At 36.1% G+C, this 21,160-nt stretch overlaps 2 protein-coding genes across 6 annotated transcripts in view; one reads left to right on the plus strand and one right to left on the minus strand.

Annotated features, from left to right (window-relative positions):
* Positions 1-21,160, plus strand: part of SRPK2 (SRSF protein kinase 2) — a 393,623-nt gene that overhangs the window by 322,109 nt on the left and 50,354 nt on the right. The window lies entirely within an intron of this gene.
* The window catches only part of KMT2E (lysine methyltransferase 2E (inactive)), a 100,755-nt gene that overhangs the window by 64,100 nt on the left and 15,495 nt on the right, over positions 1-21,160 (minus strand). For 4 of the 5 annotated variants that reach the window (XM_078442550.1, XM_078442548.1, XM_078442549.2 and 1 more), the window contains exons 2-3: positions 11,151-11,223; positions 7,361-7,545 (exon numbers count right to left, since the gene is read on the minus strand). In XM_078442550.1, coding sequence (XP_078298676.1) covers positions 7,361-7,431 — 71 coding nt within the window. In that variant the 5' untranslated portion in view covers positions 7,432-7,545; positions 11,151-11,223. The remainder of the gene's footprint in view (positions 1-7,360; positions 7,546-11,150; positions 11,224-21,160) is intronic. The other variant, XM_060633786.2, reaches the window with a different exon arrangement.

Genomic DNA, 21,160 nt, shown 5'->3' on the forward strand with positions numbered 1-21,160 from the left:
CCAAACAGCACTGTACTCTCTCTGCCTATGAAATTTACTAGCGTGCTAGTTATGCCTGTGGATTAGTGACTTAATGGGATAAACAGCTTTACCTCGTTTTTATATTAGACAATGGCAGTATGTGTCATTTCATAGAGTTACACAAAGCCTGAGTTCTAGAAATCCAGAATCTATGCCAGTTTAATTTTCATTACTTCAGACTTCATAAATATGCAGGATATCTTTGTTTATTAAAAGTAAAATTATTCCTTTATGTAGTATTTCCATTTGTAAAAATGAAAAGTGGTTTGTGGAACCACTTTACAAATTAAAAATCTTATTTATACCAAAATATCCTTACTCTTTAAAAAGGCATCATAAATTACCATCCACGGCACATTATGCACTCTTACTGCAGACATTTGAGTTAGGTGAACTGAAGATCTAAAAAGTGAAAGTACCAATCATGAAATTATTTATGAATAAGGGAGAAAAAGAACAGCTTAGAATAAGTGAATAAATAAGCTCTAATTCTGGGGCGCCTGAGTAGTTCAATCAGTTCAGTGTCTGACCTTGGCTCAGGTTATGATCTCGCAGTTCATGAGTTCCAGCCCTGCTATCGGGCTCCCTGCTGTCAACACAGAGCCTAGTTAGGATCCTCTGTCGCCCTCTCTCACTGCCCCTTCCCCGCTTGTGTGCGCTCTCTCTCTCTCTCTCAAAAATAAATAAACCTTTAAAAAAAAACAAACTCTGATTCCTCAGAAATAGGACTTTTATGATTTCCTTCTTGTTCTTCAACAAAAATTTAATTTCTTCCCTGTTTATACCTTCAAAATTCCATTTGATTTTAATGAGAAGTTTATATCAGTGCTTTAGGTAAAACCTCTAGTTTTCCTTTTAATGTTAAGATATTCAGTAATACACACTTAGGTATCAGTAATGACACATGGACAGACTGACTCCCTAATTATTACAGTAATGGGTGTAAAAGATCTCCATGAGTTCTCAATATATTCCTTCAGATTTGTGATCAAAACTTGTAAATTTCTTTCATCCTTGTTATAACCTATTATTTTCCAAAGATAACATATGAAAATTACACACATTATAATAATATACAAGAAACTTTTGAAAATGGAAAGGTTTGGTATGACAACTATCCTCAATTTATTTCATGTGGCATTTTACTTCATTTAACTCATCCACATCCATTAACAAAATCTGGCTCTTCTGACCTATGTGGCAGTATGGATCGGGAGCTAAGCAACCCTGGGTTCAAACATAACTCCACTTTTTGCAAAATGGGAATAATACTGGCCTTTCTGCTGGGATGATTAAGAGATATTAAACACTACATTATAGACAGCTGTATGGATGTACTGAGCTTTGTATTCAGTATTACAAGTGGAAATAAAATTAGAAAAAAAATTGTTTATGATTAAGTATGAAACAAATGAGAAATTCAGCATCATGTGAAGAACACTTCTAAATACAGCTAGCACAGTACTGTAAAATAGGCTTTTAAATACTAAAACAAAACCACTTTTAAATGAAAGCACTTCCAAATTAGGATAAGCAAATCAACACTTTGAGAGCAATAGAAAGTATTAGTTTCTTGATAGTGGATTATGTGTAAAGAAATCATAAGTGAAAATGTTAAGCATCAGAGAAAATGAACAAGTAATATGCTACTGAAAACATTTCATCATACACAAAACATTTTAGCATCTTCAATCATACAAATTCAGACTAAAAGCACCCAAACACTTAACAAGTAATGAACTCTGTCAGCAGGTGGCTCTAGTGACACTGAAATAACTTAATATCAGACACTGGCAAAATACAAGAGGTAAAAATGTACTGACTCTCAGCAATTTGAAGTCAAAAGAGTCACGTTAATACCTCAATCCAAGCCCTCTTTTTCAAATTAAGATAACCAAAGTCTACAATGATTGTCATATTGAAGGGCTCACTAGTATGTTAGTGGTAGAACAAAACTGAAAACCTATATATCTCTTTTTTACTACTCTCAGTCAACAAATGAGCATTTACTATGTTGCCAGGCATAGTACTGGGAGCCCTCCTCCAAAATAATTCACCTCTAATTTACACATGTCACATTTACTCATTTGTCCACCTCATTCAAAAGTAACACATAATTATATAAAAGCTCACATTAATGATTTCTAATGGTACCAAGGTACTAATAGTAACATTAAAAGGAATACAACGTTTGCAATCTTGTTCCCAGTCTCTGAGAGAGAAAAGTAGCTTGGCATTTCTTTTTTAAAAAGGCTATGAAAGACGAAATTTAACATTCCCCATTTAGGGGCACCTGGATGGCTCAGTCGGTTGTGTCCGACTTCAGCTCAGGTCATGATCTCACAGCTCGTGAGTTCAAGCCCACGTCAGGCTCTGTGCTGACAGCTCAGAGCCTGGAGCCTGCTTTGGATTCTGTCTCCCTCTCTCTGCCCCTCCCCCGCTTGTGCTCTGTCTCTCTCTCAAAAATAAATGTTAAAAAAAATGTTTTTTTTTTTTTAACATTCCCCATTTATATGTCTTCCCACTTTCTAGCTCCAGAAGGGTTTCCTGTCTTTTTTTTATTTAACCAATTTAGGAATTCAGATCGCTGGAATGCCAGAGGTAGAAGAGGTAAAAAGAAAGTGAGGAGATACATTCTACCTATGAGAATAAAAAACATACAATTCTAATACAGCTGACTTCTGGGTCAACTTTCCTGTCTAACGATAAAGGAGTCTAGGTTTTCTTCAACATTCCTTATCCTTGAGCAAAGACCTGTGAATATCTTTGTTATATGTAGTCATTTATTATACTGAATTTACTACTGCTAGAACTAAAGCTATTACTTACATGAACCTTGTGTCAACACAGTTATGTTACATAAATCATTCTCTGTAACATTAGTAAAAGAGCTATAATACCAAAAAGGCCTAAAATGAACACATTATTAAGTTCTGCCTCTGCCACTTTTCTGCTCTGTGACTTCAGTTTCCTCACCTATAAATTTAGAGTAACAGTATGTGCCTTATATCTTTATCTTCCTTATTCAGAAAGAGATTCTCAGATCTCACTTTTACAACTTTCATAACTAGCCTATAGCCTAAGTTTCCCCATTTTCTTCTTCTCTGAGGTCCTACCACTTTGTTAGTCCAGAGCTTCTTTATCCAATACAGTAGCCACTGGACATACACTGAGCACTTGAAATGTGGCTAGTTTCAATTAAGAGGTACTGAAAGTATAAAATACATACCAGATTTTAAATATTTTTAGTATGGGGAAAAAAAAGACATGAAATATCTCATTCATATTTTTATAGTGATTATATATTAAAATGGTAATACTCTGGACATACTCAGTTAAAAAATACATAACAAAATTAACCTTTTTTAAAAACTTTTTTAATATGGACACTAGAAAATTTTAAAGTACACATGACATGCTTTTGTGTACTTTTTTAATTGGACAGCTCTGATTTAGAGTTCTGATTTCCCCACTGATTATACTTTCCTTAAGAGTAGGGGTAAAAGGTTATACCTTACGTTTATAACCTGAGCCTCTAGTAAAACACTCCCCAAACAGTTGATGCTTACAAGTGATGATCCAAAATGTGCTTTCTCTTGGACTACCAGTCTTACCCTATGAAGTTATGCTAAAAGCCAGAAATCTACTTCTATTATCAGCCTACATTTACAGACACACAGCTAATCAAAAAAATTTTAGACAGAACTTCCTGGTAAGAAAAGCAGTCTCCTCCAGTTATGGTCATTTTGCTAATCAAGTTTTTAAAAATTGTTTTTGCACTCAGCTCAATATTCCCTTTAAATATATTATTACATTTCCACATTTTTTATTGTACCCAGATCCTTCCAGGCACTAGTGAGAAAATCAGTCATTATGTTAACCTGTGTGTTGTAATGGGTATTTTTTAAAATAAAAGGACAAACACAATGCAGGTAAAAATTTACTGCTAAGATCTAAGTAGTTAACAGGCAATTTTTTAAGGTATCTTGAGTCTCCCCTGTAGCAGCTGGCTTCAATTCCACTTCTATTCACCAAGATCTATGTATTTGTTTTATTAATACTATGTATAGTAAAAAATTATTTTTAAATAAAACATCTTCAGTTAAATTTGACTGTGGAATGTTTACAACTTCTTTAAAAAATACATAGGCTAATGAAACAAAAGTTTGTTCTTACTATCCCTAAACCATAGTCTATCAATCTTCACTACTCGGTTACTTCTAAAATATTTTACAATTATTCTTTTTAGTTCAAACATTTAGGTAGAGGGTCAACTCTTGCCAAGGCAATAGGTAACAGAAAGAAGTAAAATACAAGATCCTTAACTCTGAAGGAAAGGCAAAACAAACCCAAGGTTTTTTAAAACTTAGTGATGAGAAGAGCACAAATATACAATAAAGAAGCTGGAGCTGGTGAGAAAAAGGAGTTATTTTAGAGACCCAATAATCCAGAAGCAAATGCTACCAAGTATGAAAATAACGGACTAGAGCTTTGCAAACCCATTCTTCACAGATCCTGAGCTGGATATTCAACTGCAATTTCCTATCTATAAAATGCTACAGATAGTCTAGAAGAACAAGTAGTCCAATACATTCTCTTTTATAGCCTCAGAAGTCAACATAAATTTGGTCCAGTACACTAACACACTGAATAAACAATCACTGAGTATCTCCTAAATTTTAAAATAGTTCATTAATGATAGACTGTACTGTAACAGTACAATCTTTAAAAAAAAAAAAAAACTCATGTATAATTAGAATTATATAGCCACATGAATACAACAGAATGTAATTCCATTAAAAATAATTTAGTTTGAAGTAATTATGTAGCTTCACAGGAGGTAAACAAAGAAGTAGTGAAGCCCCATGCACCCTTCTCCCAGCATCCTGTGTCTTACACAACTTTTGATTATGTATTTGTAATAAAAAGGAAGCATCATATTAATTACATTAAAGTTTCTTATAAAACAACTCTAAAAGTTTTGTTTCTGAGGGAAGGGGGGAAAATGTTATTTAATGGTCTTTTTAAGCTTCCAGGTTTTATATTTTAAAAGAGAATTTAAAAGTTTGAAAATTAAGCCACAAAAATTCTGACGGCTGTCCCATAATAAAAATTGGCACCAGCTATACTTTCTATGTCCACTGCATAGGGGAAGATATGCCCAAGTGACACATACCTGTACATGGAATAGAAAAAAATAATTTCCTAAAAAGAAAGATAGTCATTTTGTAATTACCTACAAATTGATCATTTTTGCATAATAAAAATGCCATACGTGTACCCAAAAAGATTTGGCTCCATAATATAAATCATACTTATTCTATAAGTACTCTAATACATGCATTTAATAAAGAAAATAGGAAGTTATCCCCATACTGCCCTCTTTCAATATTATTCATTCCCTTTTGACTGTAGAATAATGTATCTTCCATTCTTTTTTTGTTTTGTTTTAATGTTTCTATTTATTTCTGAGATAGAGACAGAGCATGAGTGGGGGAGGGGCAGAGGGAGAGGGAGACACCAAATCAGAAGCAGGCTCCAGGCTCTGAGCTGTTAGCACAGAGCCCGACACGGGGCTCGAACTCACAAACCGTGAGATCATGACCTGAGCCGAAGTCAGTCGCTCAACCGACTGAGCCACCCAGGTGCCCCTCTATCTTCCATTCTGTGAATTACTTCATAGCACAAACACTAGATATGACAAAGCACAGATGTATCTCATGCCATTTGGTAGACAAATTCCTATCTAATACATAAATTTCAGAAATTACATCTTGTATTAACTGCTTAAAAGACTGATTTTTTTTAAAAAGAACCAAGGAGGTGATTATTTTTAGGAAGCAAAGAATCTTTACCAACAAATGCCTACAACTATTATCAGATATGGATTTGCACCTACCAGATGACTAACATTAAGAAAAACTAGTACTTTAGCCTAGGAACCCTTTGTCTCCCAAGCACTGCTTCCAGGTTCTTTCCTTCCACAGTAGTGTCCCTATTTGGGCAGAATGAGTGGGCAGACAGTTGATTAACTGTCTCAAGAGTACCTTGTTAGGAATCTGTTACTTTACAACAAAAATAACTTATACATAGTGAAAAAAACATAATGGCTTTTAAAAACTGCATCACAATAATCATACAGTTAAAGAGACCGTATATTAATCTGAAACATTAGAAAGCATCTCTGGGTTTTTCCCAATGGCACAAACAGAAGTGGTGAAAACATTTCAGACCACCTGAAATGCCAGCAAAAACAGAATAATAAACAGCATTTTTGTCCTCTCCATGTATCAGTTTCAGAGGCCTAAAATAAATTTCCTTTTTTCAAATTTCTATTCTAGTAAGTTCAGCTTTCTGGTCAATTAGAATCCCACTAGGCCCAATATATCTATATACCGAATCGAAGAATAAACAGTTGCATCTTTCCATCGTTCAGCTTCCAACACTGCCACTTGAATCCCTTGCAAATGTCCAAAAACAAATAATCAATCAATTGTCACAGCAATAACCTAGTGTTAAAGTGACTGGTCATTCAAAAACAAAATATAATGAAATATATCCACACAATTGCCTAGACCAAATAGTCCAGAGACAAGGTAAGAACGTTTTACTGAATCCGTCAGAAACGGCACTCATAAAAGCAAAAGTTATCAAAATAATCATCCAGCAGAAGATAATCCCTTTCTCTTATTTAAAAGTGGCTTGAATTATTTCAACTCAACTTAAAAAAAAAATAAACCAAGAGCACCTGGGTAGCTCAGCCAGTTGAGCAACCAACTCTTGGTTTCAACTCAGGTCATGATCTCAGGATCTGTGAGATGGAGCCTTGTGTGAGGCTCTGCATTGACAGAGCGGGGCCTGCTTGGGATCCTCTCTCTCTGCCCCTCCTCTGCTCACATACTCTCTCCCTCTCTCAAAATAAATAAGTAAATGTTTAAAAAATACAAATTAAAAAATTTAAAAAAAAAGCAAATCCCACATTTAAATGGATCTTATTAGAATATTTTTAAAATTAAGATCAAATTTAAAATCAAATTACTTTTTCAATAAGACGTGACAAATCTTACAATCAAAAAAAATTACTATCTTGAGGTCAACAATTAGCAGATGGAAAAGACAAAAAGAAGTGGGAAAAGATACAGCATTTTGGCTCAAAAGTTGTTTGAAAAAGTAATTTTAAAGGAATTTTTGACTTTAATCTTCTCATGTTTTATTTTCAACAAGAATCCTAAATGAGAAAAAATATAAATCCAAACCAAGCACTGCTTGGTTATGCTAAAATAACTATATAAAATATTTTGCCTTTCCTATCCCAAACACTTTTAATTTAAATACTTACTCTGAGCCTGCAGCCATTTCCAAGTATGATGTTTCTGCTGTATCAACCCCCAAAGGGATCACTATGCTCATGACGTTCGCCTCTGGTAAATTCGATTACTATGGAGTCCTATGCATTGGTATCCAAAACACTGGGGCATGCCAGCCACAGTGCTCATTGCAAACATCTAAGTGCATCCACAAACCCTGTTTAAAAGAAAAGGGAACAAAAAATTAAAAATAATTTCATATTCCTAACACATTCATACTATAAAGACAGTAAGTAAAATACATGAAGAAAAAGCATTCTTCATTAAAATATCCATATAAACTGGAATTTGCTCAAGAGAGTCTCTACTTCGTTTATTTATTTTATTTTATTTTATTTTGGAATTAAGTTATGGGACTGTGATTAAAAGACGTTTCTGAATCATAACCTCACTTAGAGAAAGAATATAAAATGCCAAAAAGAAAGATGAACTAAGCTGTCTTGCTTAGTGAAGAACCAACAAATATTACTCATTTTCAAAGATAAAATGGAATTTCTTACAGCACTGGTATCCAAAATAAGCCTTCTTGATTCAGTAAGCGATCTAACATATATCAAATACTTACTATGCTTTTACATGGATGATCTATTTAATCCTTACAACTCTGAAACAGGGCTCTCCCTTTTACCACTGAGGATAACAAAAGCAAGAAAGGTTAAATAACTTAACCAAGGTTGCTCAGTTTAAGAGATAAAACCAGCAGAGGCACCTGGGTGGCTCAGTGGGTTGAACATCCAACTTTGGCTCAGGTCATGATCTCATGGCTAAAGCCCAGCATGGGGCTCTCTACTTCAGGGTGGAGCCTACTCTGGATCCTCTGTCCCCCTTGCTCTCAGCCTCTCCCCCACTCCTGCTCTTTCTCTCTCTCAAAAATCAAACATTTTTAAAAACTAAAACCAGGATTTGAACCAATTCCACTCTGTTATTTATGTATTATTAAAGGAAAGCTATTTTATTTGTGATAAAATCCAATGTTTTAAAGTGGCTGTCATTTTCCATACCACATAAGTACATGTATATTGAGGGAGTTCTCTTATTTCTTCAGTTAGTATTAACTCCCCAGAACTAATATTTCCTAATACAGGTAATTAGTAGAGAAAACTAATACACTTGAAGTGTTTTTTAAACAAATTTACCAAATAACAAAATGTATTCAGCTTCAACATCAATGTTTCTAATCTAATTCACTGTATGACACTTGCATATGATACTCTTTGTGAAATATCTACTCAAAATCTTTTCAGTAGTAAGGGGTGCCTGGGTGGCTGAGTCAGTTAAATGTCTGACTTCAGCTCAGGTCATGATTGTGCAGTGCATGAGTCTGAGCCCCACATCAGCCTCTGTGCTAGCAGTGTGGAGCATGCTCAGGACTCTCTCTCTCTCTCTCTCTCTCTCTCTCTCTCTGCCTCCCTCACTCCCTCTCCCCCATCCCCACTTGGATACTCTCTCTCTCAAAATAAAAATTAAAAAAAAAATCTTTTCAGTAATAATACAGTACAACTTAGGAACAAAACAGATAATACTATAAACAGAAAAGGGCAACAGTCAAAATTGTTTTTCCCGTGTTATACCTGAAATACTGAAGAGCAAGGTTTCTTCAAATGGCAATTCTTATATTTATCTTTAATCTTTACAAGTAACCTTGAGAATAACTATTCAGGTTAATTTCTATTTCACAGGTAATAAAGATTGTGACCTCATACCTTATGGGAGCAAATACCAAAATAGGGAAGTAAAGTGGTAACAGTTGTTTGAATTCTCCAAGAAAACTAGCCTCTACTTTTAAACCATGTATAACTTAGGGAGCTACTAGATTATAAGATATTATAATAAAAATATACAATAATAGGCATTTGTGCCTAAAAGTTCAAAACATAGGCTCCAGAGCCTATCTCTAATGCTCACCAGATATATGAGCTAGGCAAGTTATTTAACCTAAGCTTCAGGTTCCTTGCTTATAAAATGAGATTTTTGGGGCGCCTGGGTGGCGCAGTCGGTTAAGCGTCTGACTTCAGCCAGGTCACGATCTCGCGGTCCGTGAGTTCGAGCCCCGCGTCAGGCTCTGGGCTGATGGCTCGGAGCCTGGAGCCTGTTTCCGATTCTGTGTCTCCCTCTCTCTCTGCCCCTCCCCCGTTCATGCTCTGTCTCTCTCTGTCCCAAAAATAAATAAAAAACGTTGAAAAAAAAATTAAAAAAAAAAATAATAAAATGAGATTTTATCCTCATAGGGTTTCCATGAAGAAAATGAATGAATGTAAAGCATTTTCATACACAGCACTGCACATTTTTAGCAATCAGTAAGTGGCAGTCACATAAGAAGAGTTGCTCTTACTTCATGGAAAAGCTGTCTAGACCTCATTTAAAGTGATTCTTCTAATAGTTTTTGAAAATAATTATGGTTTTCAACTTGCCATGTTTTTATAACGTGCTCATCAAATTAAAATCATCCTCTAAAAATTAAAGCAGACTGAGAAAAAGGAAAAACTGCCCTACCTTCTTTGCTGCCCCTGTGACCTTATTACAGTTGCTTCATAAAAGCTGCATTAACCCACACAAAGCTACAAAATTATAAAATTTCCAATTGACAAAACACAACCAATATACAAAACTATAAGTTTGTTCCATTCAAATGTGACAATATTCTATATTTCTTTAAAATGCTGAAGATACAGATATAACAACAGATAACAATTAAAACTTAAGAAGAAAAACCGTCCTCCTTGTTGGTAGCATCTACTTGGGAGATGTTTTCTTTAGCTCAGCATATCTTTACATTTGATTCACAGAAGTCTTAAATTTTAGACATATGTTGTTAAATATTTAGTAGTGCATTTTTTTGTTTTAACCAGACCGGTAACTAGAAAGCAGAAATCAAATCATTATGTGTTCTTTTAGTTAACTGATTAATAGTTCCAACCTAAAAGAATCTATTTGAGTACGTATCTAATAGTGTGCTCCATTTTTATATAAATATACAATCTTCAATAAACACTACATTTGAGCTATTTTTAAGCAGCAGTGAAGAGCTTGCCATTAACCTACTTCAGACAATGGCCTGTGTTTGTATGATTACTGCCTGTCTCTCAAACCCTGCACAGTGCCTGGAGCACTCTATAAGGGACTGGTGAATGAATCAGAGCACCTAGAATGAAACTGCAGCCCCGGCCTCATTAGCCAAATGAGTGGTCAACCTATACAATCAAGTGCTATAACAGCAACTTCATGACACCCTCTGCACAAATGCATCGCTCTAAGAACACAGAACTTCATTCCCCAAGATAGACACATCATCACATCTGAAACAGAACCACAAACTCTGTATTTGATTCAACAGGGAAGAGGATCTCAGGAATTTATTCACAGGAGGCCAGAAGGCAAGAGGTCCTATCTATTGAGACCATAAAATGGCAAATATTTTGCTATATTCATTAATATCAAAAACTCTATCACCAGAAAACTCACACTGTTTAAAAATTCAGTTGATACTTAATAACATCATAAATTCGTTGGGGTCAAATTGCTGTGTCTTGAAAATTAAGAAGAAAAGAAAGGGAAAGCCAATGCAGTAGGCAGAAAAGGTGTGAGCTTATAACACAGGCATAACTGGAGAAAAAACAATTCAACACAATCCAAACAATTACACAAAGCTTCACATCTTATATGTGAATCAAGAAACTGGTTATCCAACTGGCAAGTAAAATATATACAAAGTACATTGAGAACAAATGGCAGCCATTAAAGAAATAATATAAAAGGAAATACCATGAGATGTCTGGTAAATCTGAGGTCCAAGAAAGAACAAATGTCTTCACAAAACCTGCTATCCAGAATAGACCTAGAAACCAAGTGAACATAGGAGTATTGAGCTGTTTTTAAATGGCATAAAATTATCGATGCTTGGCACCTAACATGGCACCTAAAAAACCAAAGGGGCTCACACAATGACAGCAGCTAATTCTTAAAAAAAATAAATTTATTCTTCGCTTCTGTATGCAAATAAATGTAAACACAGTAAAGGCAACGGTTAAAGCTAAGTATCAAATCAAACTGAGGAGAAACTGAGAAAATACAGTATTAAAAACAGACTTGGCAAAGCAAAGGCAACAATCCCAAAACGAAAACACATAAAACCCTAAAGAAGGAAAAACAAGATAAAAGGCTAGGAAAAGCAATTACAAAATAGTCTATCAGTTTAAGACTGAGGCTGCTTTTAAGACCATGTTAAAAAGTTCAGAAAGCAAAAAATACCATTGAGAAGATGAATACCATACCCAAAAAAGCAGAAGGATGGAAACAGGAGGAAAATTTGTTTCTAATATTACAAATAAAAGTGTATTCTAAAATAATATTTTTTAAAAACGTATGTGTGTTTTTGTTTTTTGAGAGAGTGAGGGAGCAAGCCCATGTGAATACGGGAGGGGCAGAGAAAGAGGGAGAGAATCCCAAGCAGGTTCTGCACTCTCAGTGCCACCCAGGTGCTCCTGACATAATCTCTCTGAAGAAAGGGTCATTTATTATCTTTCTGTCTTTCGTAACTACCTTACACAGAGTTCAATGAATATTAAAATTAAATCAACACGTTTATGTTTTAGATACGTATCACTAACAAGCAGGTGAATTTTGAGCTATATTACTAGCGGAAATAAAGCAACTTCAAAGAAACTGTGAGGGACTACATACCTAACATTTCTTTATAAGTTAGAAATTAAACTGCCTTCATTATGCACTTAAGATTTCCTTTCTCTACAGCAGTTGACTAAGGTATAATTTAAAAAATACTGGTTGATCAAGATCTACTACCAACTTATTACCTATGAAACTTAGGACAAGTCATTTCACTGCTCTGTGGACTTCAACTATAAACAGGAAGGTTAGGTTTTTGATATTACAGTTTACACCTTATAATCACGAGTATATTAACCAAGTACTCCTAATAATCGAAAGAACAGAATAAATATCAGATTCCAAAAAACAACAAAAAATAACTCTGACAACAGAATGATTTTTTTCCAATTGGGTTAATATTAGTATCAGACAGTGCTCTACAAGCGCTTACCTGATACTCAAGCCTCCCCAAACAGAAGTTATAACAGTGATAACAAATACTGAGTGCTTACAATGCTTAATCCTCACAATGAACCTATGGTGTAGGTAGCCTTATTATCCCCATTTTACAGAGAAGATAGATTAAACTTGTCCAAAGTTCCATAGCTAATAAATCACAGACTCAATAATTGAACCCTAGGGCGCCTGGGTGGCTCAGTCGGCTAAGCCTCCGACTTCGGCTCAGGTCACGATCTCACTGTCTGTGGGTTCGAGCCCCGCGTCGGGCTCTGTGCTGACAGCTCAGAGCCTGGAGCCTGTTTCAGATTCTGTGTCTCCCTCTCTCTGACCCTCCCCCGTTCATGCTCTGTCTCTCTCTGTCTCAAAAATAAATAAACGTTAAAAAAAAAAAATTTAAAAAAAAAAAAAATAATTGAACCCTAGGGGTACCTAGGTGGCTCAGTCAATTAAGCGTCCGACTCTACATCTCAGTTCAGGTCACAATTCAGGGTCATGGAATTGAGCTCTGTATCTGGCTCTGTGCTGACACTGTGGAGACTGCCTGGGATTCTCTCTCTTCCTCTCTGCCCTTCCTCTGCTCAAGTGCTCGCACTCTCTCTCAAAATAAACAAACATTTTGGGGGAAAAAAAACAATTTGAATCCTAACAGTCTGATTCCAGCACCTACCCATTAGTTTGTGTGAAATTAAAATTTGCTAGATAATTGGTAAAGTAATCTACAATTTACAGTTAAGAGGAAAATACTGACAACTGCCTTGCTCAAAAAGAGAAGAAATTAGATAAATACATAAATGTCTCATTTATCTGGACGCTGTTTATTCTAGCACACTTAAAGAATAATGAAACCCACTTTGCTCCTCCCCCAAACCTGATCTACTTAATTCACATCCATTCCACAAAAATGCATTAGAACACTACAGAAGTAGAGAAGAATGGGCTCAAAGTCTAAAATTTGGGTTTAAAATACTTCAGGGATGATGCAAAGCACATAATCAAAGAATATTCAAACTCTATTATTTTCAGTACATGATTCACCAGTACACTTCACTAATACACTGAAGTTAAAGGAACCATGCTCCAAATCTGAGATTACTAATTTGTATAAGGATATTCAATTCCATATACAAAACGATTTGTTAAGCACAGACCACGTATTTAATCAGTTAAATTTTAACTTGAGTCTCTCTTTAATGACCATTTGGTTCCTAAAAACAAAGAATTACACCAACCTACATTATAATACTTTTATAGCAAATAAAATCTCTATTTAGAAAAATCTGTATTCTTGTAGTCAGAGTCAGTTCATGGAAATGCTTGAAAAATGGAAACCTATATTTCGAGAAGTGTATTTTCTGGTTCTGTAAGAGTTTCATGGAGTTTCACTGGATCCTGTTGAGTACAACAATTCCAACCAACTGTTACAACTAAATTCAGTATCAAAGTAACAGTGCTTCAGATTTCACATTCTGCCACTTAACTAATAATGGTTACTTATTCTCTTGAAGCCTTAGCTCCTCATCTGTAAAAAAGAATAATCACAGAACATGTTTTCCTGAATTGTTTCAAGGAATTGTGTGTGGCACTCAGTTAGTGTTAGCTATGGTGACCAGATAAAAAGTCCCTAAAAGATCAGTACTGGAGAACAGCTCTCAACTATATACTTGTACAATTCAAGTAATTTAAGAATTTTTGATGGGGGGGAGCTTGGGTGGCTCAGTTGGTTAAACATGTCCAACGCTTGATCTTGGCTCAGGTCATGATCTCACAGGTTGGTGAGACTGAACCCCCCCATTGGGTTCTGTGCTGACAGTACAGAGCCTGCTTGGGATTCTCTCCCTCTCTCTCTCTGCCCCTCCCCTGCTCATGCTCTCCCTCTTTTTCTCTCTCTCAAAAATAAATAAACTTTAATAATAAAAAAAAAAAAAAAAGAATTTCTGGGGCGCCTGGGTGGCTCAGTCGGTTAAGCGTCCGACTTCAGCTCAGGTCATGATTTCGCGGTCCATGGGTTCAAGCCCCGCGTTGGGCTCTGTGCTGACAGCTCAGAGCCTGGAGCCTGTTTCAGATTCTGTGTCTCCCTTTCTCTGACCCTCCCCTGTTCATGCTCTGTGTCTCAAAAATAAATAAATGTTAAAAAAAATTTTTTTTAAAAGAATTTCTGATCTGGGTGCCTGCCTGGCTCAGTCAGTGAAACATGAGACTCTTAATCTCACACTTTGAGCTCCAGATTGGAGGAAGAGTTTACTAGAAAAAAAATAAAAAATAAAATGCACTTTTGTCATGCACTGTAGGTGCTCAATAAATACGATCTGAATGAAAAAAAAAATAGAATCTATGATCTTTTCCAAAATCCATTCTTGCCAAGAAAGGTGAGAGGATACTTCTGTATTGGACTTCAATTTCAGAGAATCTGATAGAAGTAGTTTCACTTAAAAAAAAACAAAAAAACAACAAACCTCTTTATTATAAACTCCAAACACAGTTTCAATTATTTTCTTAAACTAAAAATCTGTGTGCACAGTAATGGTGAAAATCAATAGGTAAGCTGGACCTGAAATTCTTTTTACAGAATTTTTGTCACAACAGAAATTGGCTCTGAATAAAAGACTTTAACAAATCAATGGCAATCCTTGTGATATTATCCAATGAGCACCACCTCATCCCTTCAGGGTCAAGATTAAGGTACCTTCCCAAATCTGCCAGTATTTTTTGGAACTTCATACTGGCTTACAACTCAGTTTACATTATCTTTTAGCTCACTAGTAATGTGACATTGGAATCCAAGTATTAAAGTGTCAAGAATAACCTTTTTAAAAAAATACACGAAGACAGAGTGAACCCCAATGTAAACTATACACTTTGGATGATAATGATATTTCTTTTCTGTTTTTTTAATAAGTTCATTTATTTATTTTGAGAGAGAGAGAGAGAGCATGAATCAGGGAGAGGTAGAGAGAAAATCCCAAGCAGGCTCCGCACTGCCAGTGCAGAGCCCAATGCAGGGGCTCGAACCATTGAATCATAAGATCATGACCTGAGCGGAAGAGTCAGATGTTTAACTAACAGAGTCACTCAGGTGCCCGGATAATGATGTTTCAATGCTGGTTCATTGAATGTTATAAATGTACCATAATAATGAGAAACACTGATGATGATGAAGGTTGTGCTTGTGTGGGGAGGAGGCATGTGGGAAATCTATACATTCCTTTCATCTTTGAGTGAACCTGAAATTTCTCTAAAAGATGAAGTCCATTAAATTTAAAAATACATGTATGAATATAGTGAATTGTCTGGCATTATATAATGGGATAACTTTCCTTCTACCAGGGTTTTGGGAAAACTTTTAAACATCAATTCTGCAACCAACAGAAGTATTGGTACATTCAATCTCCTTTACCATGCCAAAGCATCCACAAGTTAAAAGAATTAAGTTCAATACTATCAGTTTTTTAATGCCCCACGCATTTTTGAATAGTTATTTGTAATTCCCTGAAGTGTTAGAGATCACCAAACTACAGTATAAAATCTAGTAAAATGTGGCTTTTTTAAACTTTCCTCATTTTGAGAGAGAGAGAAAAAGTGTGAGTGGAGTAGGGGCAGAGGCAGAGAGACAGAGACAGAGACAGAGACAGAGACAGAGACAGAGAGAGAGAGAATCCCAAGCAGGCTCTACACTGTCAGCGCAGAGCCCAATGTGGGGCTCGAACCCATGAACCCCAAGATCATAACGTCAGCTGAAGTCAAACATTTAACTAACCAAGCCACGGGTGCTCCAAGTGTGGTGTTTTAAAATAGCAATTCAGGGGGTGCCTCGATGGCTCAATTGGTGAAGCGTCCAACTCTTGATTTCAGCTCAGGTCATGATTTCAATGGTTTGTGGGATTGAGCCTGCTTGAGATTCTCTCTCTCTGCCCCTCCCCTGGCTCTCTCTCTCTCTCAAAATAAATAAAAAGTTAAAAAAAAAAAAAGGTATGTGGTTTGCAAATTAAAAAAATAAATAAAATAGCAATTCAGTGACTGATAATAGAGTTGACAGGGTAGACTAGAGTCTCTGGGCATAAACACACAATTTCTGTTTCCTATACATACAAACCTATTCTTAGAATGAGGTTAGTCTTTATTCACATCTGAGAATAGAATAAAAGCAACTTCCTTCTAAAATAGTTACCTATTTCCACTTTCTATTTGCCATATGGCCCACAACTACGTACCTTAGAATATACTGCTCAATATACAAGCACAGAAGACAAAGAATCTTCAAACCTAATAATCACATCTTCCTAAATTCCTCAAAAGCTTACTTTTAAGTACAAAAGCAGTAATATCACGTGTGAATGTAAAATATCACATGTGTGGGGGCGCCTGGGTGGCTCAGTCGGTTAAGCGGCCGACTCTGGCTCAGGTCATGATCTCGCGGTCCGTGAGTTCGAGCCCCGCGTCGGGCTCTGTGCTGACAGCTCAGAGCCTGGAGCCTGTTTCAGATTCTGTGTCTCCCTCTCTCTGACCCTCCCCCGTTCATGCCCTGTCTCTCTCTGTCTCAAAAATAAATAAAAATGTTAAAAAAAAAAAAAAAAAAAAAAATATCACATGTGTGAAGCATAATACCTGTAAAGCGTAATACCACATACTTCATGGATTCTAAAACTTCCTTCTGTTAAAAAAAAAAAAATTGCTATCTACATTAGTAATTTTTAAACTGTGCTCCCAGTAGTCCTCAATGTAGTTGAGGAGTGAGATATTAGGAGAAAACAGAATCAGGGAAGTTCACAAAAGACAATGAAAGACAACATGTTCTACAAATTTAAAAGTTAAACTCAGAAGCTGCCTGTTTTGTTTGTTTGTTTGTTTGTTTTTAAGTTTTACTTTTGAGAGAGCAAGAGCAACCAGGGTAGGGACACAGAGAAAGAAAGAGAGAGGATCCAAAGCAGGCTCCGGGCTGACAGCAGACAGCCTGATGCAGGCCTCAAACCCACAAAGCATGAGATCATGACCTGAGCCAAAGTCGGACACTTAACTGACTGAGTCACCCAGGTGTCCCTGAAGTGGCATGTTCTATGTGGTAGCTACCAAATGGGAAAATGACATTAAATGGAACACTACTTAGCAATATAAAGGAATTATTTTATTCAAATGTTTACATATTTTGAAAGGAACTATTTTTTTTATTAAAATGTTTACTTATTTTGAGAGATAGAGAGAGAGAGAGCACAAGCAGGGGAGGGTCAGAGAGAGAAGGAGAAAGAGAATCCCAAGCAAGCTCCATACTTATCATGGAGCCCAACGTAGGGCTCAATCTCATGACACTGAGATCATGATGTGAGCCGAAAGCAAGAGTCAGATGCTTAACTGACTGAACCACCCAGGCACCCCTAAAGAACTACTGATAGATGCAACAACTCCAATGAATATTAAGGACATTATGTTGAGTGAAATAAAAAATCCAATTCCAAAAAGATCACATACTGTATAATTACATTTATGTAAGAGTCTTGAATGACATATTATAGAAATAGAGAACAGATCAGTGTGTTTGTAAGGTCCAGGGAACCTTGTGGAGATGGAAATGCTCTATATCTTAACTCTGGTAGTAGATACAGGAACCTTACAAATGTAATAAAAATACAGAAAACTAAACACACACACACACACACACACACACAGGAGTAGAATTAGGGAAAGCTGGACAAAATGGATAGATTGTATCAATGTCAATATTCTGGTTTTGACACTGTACTACAGTTTTACAAGACGTTACAATTAAGGGAAACTGGATAAAGGAAAAAGAATTTCTCTGTATTATTTCTTAGAAATGCATGTAAATCTTACTTCAAAATTTAAAATTTAATTTGAAAAAATTACATTAAAATTGTGGCCTTCAACTCTCAACAATAGCCAAATTATGGAAAGAGCCTAAATGTCCATCAACTGATGAATGGATAAAGAAATTGTGGTTTATATACACAATGGAATACTACGTGGCAATGAGAAAAAATGAAATATGGCCTTTTGTAGCAACATGGATGGAACTGGAGAGTGTGATGCTAAGTGAAATAAGCCATACAGAGAAAGACAGATACCATATGGTTTCACTCTTATGTGGATCCTGAGAAACATAACAGAAACCCATGGGGGAGGGGAAGGAAAAAAAAAAAAAAAAAAAAAAAAAAAAGAGGTTAGAGTGGGAGAGAGCCAAAGCATTAGAGACTGTTAAAAACTGAGAACAAACTGAGGGTTGATGGGGGGTGGGAGGGAGGGCAGGGTGGGTGATGGGTATTGAGGAGGGCACTTTTTGGGATGAGCACTGGGTGTTGTATGGAAACCAATTTGACAGTAAATTTCATATATTAAAAAAATAAAAAAAAAATAAAAAAAAAATAAAAAAAAAAAATTGTGGCCTTCAAACCTGTTTTTTTGAGTATTGACAGAAATTTTCTTATGAATGAAATCTTTTATTTTTTTTAGAGTGAGTGAAAGGGTGAGCACACGCATGGGAGGGAGGGCAAAGGGAGGAAGAGAAAGAGGTGTGGTGGGGAGAGAGAGACAGACAGACAGACAGAGAATCCTAAGCAGGCTCCATGCTCAGCACGGAATCTGAAGCAGGGCTTGATCCCACGACCCCGGGATCATGACCTGAGCTGAAATCAAGAGTCTGACACTCAACCCACTGAGTCACCCTGGCGCCCCACAAATGAACTCTTAAACCATAATCTAAGCATGTATTTTGATTCCAAAGTGAAAATTAGCTTTAATCTACTATGCTTTCTCCGATTGCTGATATCAACTTGAAGTACTGTGTTAAGGAGGCCACAGCCAAATACAACAGGAGAAGGCCTCAAGTAATCAGTAACGTCTGCTAAAAGATATAGTAGGCATTTGTACCTCATATTTGCTATGTCTATAGTTAAAGAGGGTGGCACGGAAATGGCCCTGCCTGAACATCCTCCCACCTACCACATGACAAGCCTAAGGCTTCCTGGAGAATAGTTCAAAAATCACTGGCTAAAAGAAAATACTTACAGACTCATCATGTGACATGAAAAACTTACTTGATTGGTATACTCTATCTGCCTAAAGCAGAAAAGGAAAAATATGCTCCCAAAAAGTAGTGTTAGAGTCTGTTATAATTAAAAAATCAAACAAAAACAACAAAAAACCCTGCATTTATCTTTTAGTCAACCCGTACAGACTATTGGGCTGGTTCATTCTTGCTTTTTCAGCCTTGAAATAAGTATGCCATTAGGTAAGGGCATAATTTTTGACTGAAACAATCAAAGTTGGCAATAATTTTATTCTCTCATTCTTCATTCCAGTCTCAAGTAAAACAACGTCCCCTCCAGAATTAATTATTCTTTCTATCACTATTTTGAATCATTTATTTCAGACTAGAGAACGTGAGTCCTCTCTTCTTCCCCTATCTAAAAACAATGTGCAGCAAAGCTAATTAATAGGATTCAAACAAATCTTTCTGTCTCTACTGTCTACATTTTATTATCTCAGACTTGGGCTGTCAGAATAATTTTCTAAGTGGTCTCTCTCCCTATTCTAACTTGACCTTTAAACCAATCGTTCTCAAACATAAACTCACCAACTGCTACTTTTCATATACCTGGGGGTTAGTAGTTGAAAATTATGGATTCCTAGGCCTTACCCCCAGAGATTCTGATTTAATAGGTCTAAGATGTGGCCTAGATGTCTTATTTTTTAAAAAGGCATTTGCTCCAGCCCTTTATTCTAGAACTGCTTAAACTCTGAACAGATTATACTTCAAAGCCCACAAGTCTCCTAGTCTTGCCCTCTTCAAAAAAAGAATAGTAGCTCACAGTAACTCCAATTAAATTCCTAATCTTGACATTATCAGGTTACCTTGCTCCACACTAATATTCCAATATATAAATCCTCTGATTATGCCAGTATTTTTCTATTGCTGGCGTTATCTTTGCTCATTCCCCTTCAAAATTTCTAAAGTAATTTTCCTTTACATATAACCATTCCACCCAACAAAAATCTGATTAAACCTTCAGGGATCATTTAAGTATTAATGCTTCCTTGAAGCATTCTCAACTTCACAACTTAGACTTCTGTGATACAAAACTAGCTTTGAGGTCTCTAGCAGATCAACCTCCTGAGGACTGTTTTCTCAATAAACAAAAATTTAACTAGCTGAACTCAAAAAACTATTTGAGCCATAAAATTTGTCCCATGCTAATCTCTTCCCTTGTTAACCTCCCAAAGAACGCATTACTTGCTTTTTAAAAAAAATTTTTTTCAATGTTTATTTGTGAGAGACAGAGAGAGACAGAGCGTGAGTAGGGAAGGGGCAGAGAGAGAGGGAGACACAGAATTCAAAGCAGGCTCCAGGCTCTGAGCTGTCAGCATAGAGCCCGACGCAGGGCTCGAACCCACAAACCGTGAGATCATGACCTGGTCCGAAGTTGGATGCCCAACCGACTGAACCACCCAGGTGCCCCTGTATTACTTAACTTTTTTAAAGTACTGGTTTACATTTCGACCTATTATTTTGAAATAGCTATTAGACATTTAGTTTCCAAAACTGGATCATCTACTTCACCCTACCAAGAAATGAGATATTTATATTTTAGCTCTCAAAGCCTAGAATGTGGTGACAACACCACCTAAATTATTCCTGATTATATCAAATTTTCCTCACCCTAACACATTTAATCCCCTTCTCCCATTTTAGATGAACAGGA

This window comes from Panthera onca, chromosome A2, assembly GCF_046562875.1.
Source record: "Panthera onca isolate mPanOnc1 chromosome A2, mPanOnc1 haplotype 2, whole genome shotgun sequence".
Classification (NCBI taxonomy): domain Eukaryota; kingdom Metazoa; phylum Chordata; class Mammalia; order Carnivora; family Felidae; genus Panthera; species Panthera onca.